Source organism: Sceloporus undulatus, chromosome 9 (assembly GCF_019175285.1).
Source record: "Sceloporus undulatus isolate JIND9_A2432 ecotype Alabama chromosome 9, SceUnd_v1.1, whole genome shotgun sequence".
NCBI classification, from domain to species: domain Eukaryota; kingdom Metazoa; phylum Chordata; class Lepidosauria; order Squamata; family Phrynosomatidae; genus Sceloporus; species Sceloporus undulatus.
In genome coordinates, this window is record NC_056530.1 from 4,637,111 (window position 1) to 4,646,770 (window position 9,660).

At 44.5% G+C, this 9,660-nt stretch overlaps 2 protein-coding genes across 11 annotated transcripts in view; one reads left to right on the forward strand and one right to left on the reverse strand.

Annotated features, from left to right (window-relative positions):
• PHACTR4 (phosphatase and actin regulator 4) overlaps positions 1 to 6,220 on the forward strand; it is a 148,520-nt gene extending 142,300 nt beyond the window's left edge. For 6 of the 8 annotated variants that reach the window (XM_042440821.1, XM_042440823.1, XM_042440824.1 and 3 more), the window contains 3 exons: positions 64 to 201; positions 3,002 to 3,078; positions 4,090 to 6,219. In XM_042440821.1, the coding sequence (XP_042296755.1) occupies positions 64 to 201; positions 3,002 to 3,078; positions 4,090 to 4,105 (231 nt within the window). In that variant the 3' untranslated portion in view covers positions 4,106 to 6,219. Of the gene's footprint in view, positions 1 to 63; positions 202 to 3,001; positions 3,079 to 4,089 lie in introns of those variants that run through there. The other 2 variants (XM_042440826.1, XR_006100793.1) reach the window with 2 other exon arrangements.
• Positions 1 to 9,660, reverse strand: part of FGR (FGR proto-oncogene, Src family tyrosine kinase) — a 665,433-nt gene that overhangs the window by 561,302 nt on the left and 94,471 nt on the right. The gene's annotated exons all lie outside the window — the stretch shown is intronic.

Below are 9,660 nucleotides of genomic sequence, written 5' to 3' on the forward strand. Positions count from 1 at the left end.
CTTTTTCATGCATAGCAGACCACATGACTGGCTTCTAAGACACACTTTCTCTCTGCCTTTCAGCTTAGTCAAAGGCCTACTGTGGCTGAACTGCAGGCAAGGAAGATTCTGAGGTTTAATGAATATGTGGAGGTAACAGATGCCCAGGACTATGACAGACGAGCAGACAAGCCATGGACAAAACTAACCCCTGCTGACAAGGTGAGACATAAAATGTTCTTGACCCAATCCATCTCATTTCATTACACTCTTATATCCTAATACATAACTCTCTGTTTCCAGCTCTATCACTTTTACCCAACCAACGATGCCATTTTCTCAAATAGTATCCCATTTTCTCTTGTTCTCTTCATGCAACCTCTCAAGACTCTTGCATGATGTCACTTGGCATTTGCTTGAAATCCCACCTTTTTTTCTGAAATCATGGGTAGAATTTTTCAATCTAGAGTTGGTTGTGCTTGCTGGAATTGATCAGAGTCCAAGAATATCTGAAGGAACCAGACCTATAGCCAGGGTGTCTAGCCATTGTAGTGAAGTGAAAAGTAGGTGTAGTGCAATATTTTTAAATGCATAACTAAATAGGATTTGCCTCTTGCTGTCCTGGACTGCGGCCAGCACACGCACAAACCAACGCTGATAGTGATGGCTCAGCAAGAGAGCTAACTAGGAGCTGGGAAACAGACTTTTCTAGAGTCCGAGAGAAGCAAGCCACAAACAAAGCCAAGGTCAGGATACCAGAGGTCATGGAAGTCAGTTCGGTCCAGGGTCAGGGCAGCTAGAAGGTAGCAATAGTCCAGTTCGTTCCAAAGTCGTAGATACAAGACAGACAAGGGTTCAGGAAACAAGGAGCCAGTGCCGACAGCAATCACAGTGAAGGATTCTGCAATAATTGCTGGCAAAGGGTCGGCGTTCCCCAGCTGCTTAAATTAGAGATGCCCTCCCTTGTGCCAGCTATGGCTTATCAGCAGCTTGCATCTCTGCAAGCCTCCTGGATTGACGCACGCAAGAACTCTCAGCTGTCCTCTGCCTAAAGGAAGGAACCTCTATGCTTGGCTCTTCCACAGAGTCGCCACTAGGCTGCTGAGCCTTAGGAGGGATCTCCACAGAACTAGGCCCTGGCTGAGCTTCAACCCCTGGGGCTGGGAGATCAAGGCTGGGGTCTGGCAGGGCAGGACTGGGACCTCGTATAGCCTCCATCTCCTCATGCACTTGAGGAGCCACGGCCTCCTCCTCGTCCTCCGTGTCCTGCTCTTGGCTGGCCATGACACTTGCAGCTAGGAAATTAATATGTACACTAGTAAGGCAAGTGCTAAGAGCCAGTGATGTGTAGTGGTTTGAGTGTCAGATTGCTACTTTGGAGGCAACCTCTGCTCGGCCATGGAAATGCCCTGGGTGGCCTTGGGCAGGTCACACAGCCTCAGAAAGAGTCAAACTCCCTCTAAACAAATCTTACTAAGAAAACCCCCATGATAGATAAGTTGTAAATGACTTGAAGGCACACAGCAACAACAAAGACAAGTCAGCCCAGTGGCCAGTCCCTGCCTAGAAGGAGAGGCCATAGGGGTGTTTGGGATGGCCCAGGCTACATACTTGCTGCCCCCCTTCCTAATGGTTTTGAGATTGGCATGGTTCCTTGTTCTCCAACTTTGCTGTAAAGGAAGGGTGGCAAACATCTTTAGTGATGTTCTTTGGGACCACATTCCAGTCAGGGGCAGAGCAGAGGAAACAGGTAATACCAAAAATACCATCCTATTTCATATTTAAAGTCCCACTGCCAGAGCCTTAGGAGAAGCATTTTAACCTGTTAGAATAAGGATGAGAAATCCTGTTCAAATGCTGGGTAAATACCAAAGGATGGAGTCACGGAATTGAAGACATGAATTTTGCGGAGTTCCCAGAGAACTGACTGGGGACCTTAGGAGAGCTACTCCAACCCTAGAGCCTGTGATTTCCCCACTCCTGTTGTAAAGCATTTTACATATTAAAGATCATACACAATCAACAATGACACATTTAAAAGTAGGCCTGTGTGTTTGTGTATGTGTGTGAGTAGTTCAGCAGGTTTTGTTCTCGTGTTCTCTACCTTCTGGATCCCTGACCAGAACTCCCTGCAACACTGCACACATGTACTGATGCTTTCTGTGATAAATAACATGGGAAAGGGCAACCAAATGCTGTAGTGATTACAAAAACTCTGAACATCAGCTTATATATTCATATCCTTTTTTCCCCTGCTAACTTAAGATAAGCCTCATGGTAAGCCCTCTCCCATAAAACAATGTAGTTTACCCAGATCCTGCATTGCTTGGCAGTTTTGCCATTCTTTCCTTGCTCTGATTCTGTCTCCTGATTAGAGAGTGCTCAAATAGAAAACATCACAGAGGCTTAAAAGAAGGATTTTCTTGACTAAATAAATGGAAGTAAAATCCCTCTTTAAGCCATTGTGTGGAGTTTCCTGTTTGAGTGCTTCCTGCAGGAACTGCAAGACATGGACCAACTACAGTGGTACCTCGGAATACGAAATACCCAGGTTACGAAATTTCCGGGATACGAAAAAATCCCATAGGAAATAATTGTTCCGGGTTACGAATGTTTTTCGGGTTACGAAAAAAAATTTGGTGCTTTTTTCGGCTTTTTCGCACGGAATCGCGGCTTTTCCCCATTAGCGCCTATGGCATTTCGGCTTACGAAGGCTTTTCGGGTTACGAAAGCGGCCGCGGAACGAATTAATTTCGTAACCCGAGGGAGCAGTGTACATTATTTTATGGGAGAGTGTTTTCCATCGGGTCTACCTTAGTTAGTAGAATAAAGTGGATATGAATGGATGATGAAAGAGTTTTTGTTGTCACTACAGCCTTTTGTTGTCACTACAGAGATGATGGCACATATTAAATTTCGGATGCAGTGATGGGATCCCTGCTTGGCAAAGACTGGAGAGGGTAAGGGTGCGGGCTGCCTTCTGGGACTTGATATGATGGGACTTCTTTGTCTTCTTGCCCAGGCGGCCATTCGGAAGGAACTGAATGAATTCAAAAGCTCCGAAATGGAAGTCCACGAGGAAAGCAAGCAGTTCACACGGTAGGTACAAAGGACATCAGCCTGCTGTTGTGATTATTTTGCCATAGGACAGGGTGGGGAACTGGTGGACTTCCAGACGTAGAGCTATTGGGCAGAGATGATGGCACATATTTAAAAATATCTGGAGGACCATAGGTGGCTTATAGGATTTTCACACTTAGAAAATGCATAATTAAATAGCCTTCACCTATCTGCAGCTAGGAAATAAAATTATGCACCAGCAAGGCAAGCAGCATGACAACTTCCCAGGGTCTGCCTTTTAACCAGAAGCTCTGGACAACATCCTGTTGGAATGACAGCATATACACAGTGGGTCTGAAGCAGCTGAAATCATAGAATGTTTAATAGCAGGCCCTAAGATTTAATTACTTAAACTTAATGATTAAAAAAAAGATTTTCTCTTGCAAGGTCATCAGTGTGCAGTTAGAACACCACAGCTGTTTTGTACGCCTAAGCCTCACCTCAGTGTTGTACACAAATACCTCTAAAGTAGTGCTCCTCAAGATATCTGAGGTGGTGAACCAGCAGTTTTCCAACAGTGGAGAAAAGGCCCCAATTCTGGGTTGTCTCCTCTCCTTGAGAGGCAGGATCTGTGCTAATTAGTTGCAACTTGTATTTGCAGTTCCATATCCTGCCTGATAGAGAAAGAGCAGATTATTTTCAGCTGTAGACTTGGCCTTAGATCTAGTTTGCCTTAGTGCAATTAATTCCCTATGAACCATATTTGTGACATATTATTGTATTCCTATACAGTAGTTTCCCGGAAACTCTCAGCAGAGCAGGAGAGTGCCATGGCTTGTATACTGGCACCAATCTGTGAGCCACCAATTTCACTACCATTAACCTAAAGTAGAGCTTGGTAACACAACTCCCAGAATCCTAATGGCCAGTGGCTTTGTTGGTAAAGGATTCTGGAAGATAAAGAGTGCAGAAATGTAGTTTTTCCATGCTCGGCTCCATAACCATTGCCATTCTGAAATTGCTATATAATTTTCTTAATCTCTGTTCCAGATTTCATCGGCCTTAAACCTTTAAAAAAACATGCCAGAGGAAGAGAAGTTCTGGAACTCCTGATGTTTTCTTCTGCCAAGTCAAAGAGGACTCTAGAGGCTTACTCAAGATTTGCCTTCATAACATATCCAGGAAATGACACTTTCTTCTCCAGGGAATGGAGAGGGATAGGACAGAATCTTGTCCAAAAGAAGCCTTTCATTGGTAGAAGTTTGCATTGAGTGCCATCAGATCACACAGGAAAAGTAAATGAAAAACAGCTATACCTCAGATAATACAGCAACATGCCCTTGTTTGCGTGTAGCCATGGACAGCTCCAATATATGTGTGGTTAGTGCCCCACTTTCTTCTGTTCTGCTGTAAATAATATGGACTCATCCATTTTATAGCCCTTTCTCCCCCAAGGAAGAGAGATAATATTGGAGCAGGGTGTGGACCCAGTGGGCAGGAGGCTTGTGTGAGAGAGTTTGTATGTGTGTGTTTGCTTTGTACAAAAGAAACTTCAACATGCAGTCCTATCATGAAATGGACACTTTGATAGAGATCTTTTGAGATTTTTTGTTTGTCTTTTTGATGTACTTAATACACTGACCGGTTCTATTTCATACTGTGGAGGATTTGTAGGGGCCTTAAATGGCATATCTGCAACTTATGGTGAGGAAGAAAATGTTCTTAATTTTATGATGGGCAACAATGGCCTCTTCCCCCAAATGCTGTTGAGAGACCTCATTTGTGTCTTGTATACACATTTAGGCCTGTGAAACGGGAACCATAAAGCCTGAAACAAATTCTGCCAGGAAGCAGTGGTGTGGATTTTTGTTATTTTTAAATCATGGCTTCTTTAAAACAAAACTTTCCAAAGCCAGAGTGGAATTTGCCTTTTCTTAATCGGGTAGCAAAACTAACTGAAAGTTCTAAATTTATTATGATTAAAAAGGGCTTAAAACTGACGTTAAAATAAAGCAGGAGATATGTTATCTCTTTTATCAAATTTTTATGGTTGGGATATAGAGGATGGAGGAGGAAGATACCAATTGACAAATATAGAGGATTTGGATGCAAGGATGTAACTGATTCTGCGTTTCATCACATTTCTTCTTCCCTCCATTGGTCTCACTTGTAGAGTGCAAATGCCATATCAGCGGCTAGCAGGTAAATGTAGGGCTGAAAACAATATACAAAACAATGCTATGCTTCCTTATCTTGAGAAGAGGCCTTTATGTGTCTATACTGCGAATGCCTCCCTAGTGGCCAAACCTTTTGACAAGCAGGGACCAGATGGAAAAGGAGGGCAGTGCTTCTGTTATCTTTACTAGTTAGTTGTACAGGAACTTTGGCCCTCCAGATGTTCTAAACTCCAGCTCCTGCCAATGATCAGGGACTTGAAAAGTGGATATTGACAAGATCCGGAGGGCCAAAGGCTGACAAACCATTACAGGGAAAATGGATTTTCAGCTATTATTGAGTTAGATCTATCTAATTCAAGGACTGGGAACCTTTGCCTTGCCAGACATTTTGACATCAGTTCCCACAGTGGTCCATACTGGTTGGAGCTACTGGGAGATGATGTCCAAAATGTGTGTAGAGCCAAAGCTTTTCCTTGCTCTGGAGTAAATGAATTTAAATCAAAGTTGGTCATGACTGATATTTCCATGGAGACTAATGGAAATTAAATCAAGATGTGAAAAGCTTCAACATGCTGGAACTGTCTTCTACATAACTATTGCTTCTGGTCATTTTAGATGTGAGCCCAGAGGTCCAAGGCATCCCAAACTCAACTGCTACCTTCAAACCTTTGCATTTATTCCACCCTTAACCTGTTGGACCTCATGTTCTCTCTTTATCCCTTGCCCCTTTTGTGTACTGGAGCACAGGGGTGCAATGAATATTTTCCATGGAGTAGAGGAATGGAGTTTGGCCTTGTTCCTCTAACAGTTCTTGGTAATGGTGCAAGAAGCTATCATTGTAGGCCAAGGGATGGGCACTGCTGAACTCTAGACGTGAACTGCTTTGTTACGGTGTATAAAATCTCTGTAGAAGAAATCATTGCATTGTATATCTGCCTTCCTATCAACAAGATTTTATGGAATAAATTTTTTTTAGAAAAAAGGTTGCATTTTCCCCCTCCCAGCTCTAGCATGTCCACTGGTTATTTATACTTCTTGCTGTGCAGATTTTCCAACAGTACAAATTTTCCATCATGTACTCCTGCACACATACTCAGCTAAATCACAAAGCTACTTTGCTCTTCACTATCAGTGGTAGGCTTCTGGCAGTAGTCAGTAAGATCTATACAAGAACTTGACAGCAGTAATTCATTTATGAATCTGCCTTTAGCAGCAGAATAACCCATCTATTCCTGCTGCCTCATCACCCTTTGCTGCCAAAATTGCTAACTTTAGAAAGCAAAGCAGTGTTTTTCAGATGTGTGATAATCCTTGACTGCTTTTAGAGATTACTCCAGGCTTCCTGCATGCTAATGCTGTTAAAAAATTCAATTTTAATGCCCTAACTTTATGGATAACTTGGGTCTAATTCTTTCCCCATTTCCAACTGCAATTTATTTGCCCTAAACTTCACAGCACATTGTGTCCAACTGTATGCTTAACAGAATTTTTTTAAAAGAACACAGTCCTTCTGAAATACTGTTTTTTGATAAAGACAGCTGTTTAGAGAAACTACTTTTTTGGACTGCAAATCCCACCATGTGCAGATAATTCTCCTGAAGAGAAAGAACTATGAATCCTCCTCAGATTTTGCGGATGGCTCCTTCTGGATTTAAGGTTACCCTGGATCTGGACCCCATTTTCCAATAGATCCAGTCGGAGGTGACAATGCTGCTTATGTCACCTTTACTCACTGCCTTGTCAAAACTTACCAAAGGATCTTGGACCAAGCCTTCTAAAATGTCACCAATCTCACAAAAAAATGGAAAACCTCTAGACAATAGACGAAGGATTTGGTTTTCAGTTTCAGCACCCTACTCCTGTTATTGTGGAGGCAAGGAGAAAGGTAATTTCATATCATCTCTCCTGACAGGGTAGAAAGAACATTGGACTTAATGGGGAGGAGGCATTACACGGATTGCCCTTGACCATGGAAACTATCAGGCTTGCATGGCTGCTATGGGAGTACCGTATATTCCGGCATATAAGACGACTGGGTGTATAAGACGACCCCCAACTTTACAACTTAAAATAGAGTATTTGGGATATACTCACCGTATAAGACCACCCCTCTCTTCCACGATAAGTCAGAAAGGAGCTGAAGGCACACGACAACAACAACAGCAGTGGCGGCAGAAAAGAAAGAGGGGGGAGGAGAAAAAAGGAAAAGGAGAAAGAAGAAAAGGAGGAGAAAGAAGAATAGGAAAAAGAGGATAAAAAGAAAAGGGGGAGGAGGAAGAGGAAAAGAAGAAGCGGAGGAGGAAGAGGGGGAGAAGAAGAGGTGGAGAAAGAATAAGAGTAACAGGGGAAGAAAAAGTAGAGGAGGAGGAGGAGGAGAAAAAGAAGATGGGAAGAAGAAGAGGAGGAGGAGAAAGCAGAAGATTAAGGGGAAGAGAAAGAGGAGGAGGAGGAGAAAAAGAAGAAGGGAAGAAGAGGAGGAGGAGAAAGAGGAAGAGGGGAAGAAAAAGAAGAAGGGGAGGAGAAGAAGAAGAAAAAGAGGAAGGGCCCAGCTAGCTGGCTGCCTTCTCCCGAGGCAGGGGAGCCACGAGGCATGTCCTCTGCCTCGGAGAAGGCCTTGCAACCATGGGCTCTCTTTAGGACCCAACCAGCTGGCTTGGCCTTCTGATAATGTCCCTAGAGTTGGAAGTGACCCCAAGGGCCATCTAGTCCAACCCCATTCTGCCATGCAGGAAATCACAATCAAAGCATCCCCAACAGATGGCCATCCAGCCTCTGCTTAACGACCTCCAAAGAAGGAGACTTCAGTACACTCCGAGGAAAGAGTGTGTTCCACTTCTGAAATAGCATACACAACATTATTTCACTTGCCTCGACAATTCTTCCTGCCCTTCCTCTTGGTGCATCTACACTGTAGGATTAATGCAGTTTGAAGCCACTTTAAGAGCTGCTATTGGAATCCTAGGATTTGTAGTTTTATAAGTTCTTTTGCCTTCTCTGCCCAAAGAATGCCGGGGGGGGGGGCTGCTCCAAACTACAAATCCCAGGGATTCTGTATGGATGGAGCCGTAGCAGTTCAAGTGGCTCCTATTGGAATCCTAGGATTTGTAGTTTTATAAAACTTATAAAAACTACAAATCCTATGCTTTTGTGTGGATGGAGCCATGACAATTAAAGTGGATGGCGCATTCTACTTCTACAATGTAGATACACCGTGAGAGGCATGTGAGAAAGAAAGAACGAAAGAAAGCGGGAAGGCTGGGAAAAGCCTCCAGACAGACTCCTAAAGAGCAGCCTGGCTGGTTTCTCTGTGCGCCAAGAGGAGTTGTTTTTCTTTTTCTCTCCAGTTAGCCAAAGAAAAGAAACAAAGGTCCAAAACACAGGGCAGCAATAGTCCAGTTTGAGAGGACTTTAACTGCCCTGGCCCAGTGCTAGGGAATCCTGGGAACTGGAGTTTATTGTGGCACCAGAGCTCTCTGACAGAGAAGGCTCAATCTCTCACAAAACTACATTTCCCAGAATTCCCTAGCACTGAGCCAGAGCAGTTAAAGCAGTCTCAGATTGCATTATTGCTGCAGTGTGTTTTGGACTATAGTCTCCAGCCTGGCAACAAAAAGTGAGTCCTTGTTTCCTCCTTCCCAACTGACTGGGGAGCTCTCTCTTTCTCCCAACAAGGCTCCATCCTTCACAAGAGAAGGGAAGAGGAGAGGCAGAGGCAGAGTGCAGGAAACCCTCTGCTCCTTCTCTTGGGAAGGACTGAGCCTCAGGAGAGAAGGTAGAAAGACCTCCCCAGAGAGGAATGCCACTGGGTGCCCGGGAAAAGGAGGACAGGAGGGGAAGGGAGAGGAGGGAGCAAGGAAGGAAGAGAAGAAAAGGAAGACAAAGGGGAGGGAGAGAAGGAAGGAGGGAGGAAAGGAAGGAAGGAAGGAGGAAAAGGGAAGGAAGGAAAGGAAAAGTGGTGGAGAAAGAGAAAGAAACCTAGGAAGGGAAGGGAAGGAAGAAGGGAGGAAAGGGAAGAAAGGAAAGGGAAGGAAGGGAAGGGAAGGAAGGAAGGAGGGAGGGAGGGAGGGAGAGAGGGAAGGAAAGGTGGGGGGAGGGGAGGGAGGAAGGGAAGGGAGGGGGGAGGAGGAGGAAGGAAGGAAGGAGGGGAGGGGAGCTAGAGACGGCCGTGGGCTCTCTTTAGGACCCAGCCGGCTGGCAGCTCCTCTGCCTTTGGGAGAAGGCTAAGCCAGCTGGCTGGGTTGGTCTTTTTTTTCCGGCATACTAGACGACCCCCAAGTTTGGGAAAGATTTTCCTGGGCTAAAAAGTAGTCTTATACACCGGAAAATACGGTAGGTCCACCTCCAGCTTCAGTCTCAGGAACAAAAACAGACTTGCCCAACAGGCACATAGGTTAGCCCAAATCAGATCAAGGTAGCCCACCATGCAGCCACTAGGTTATGACAA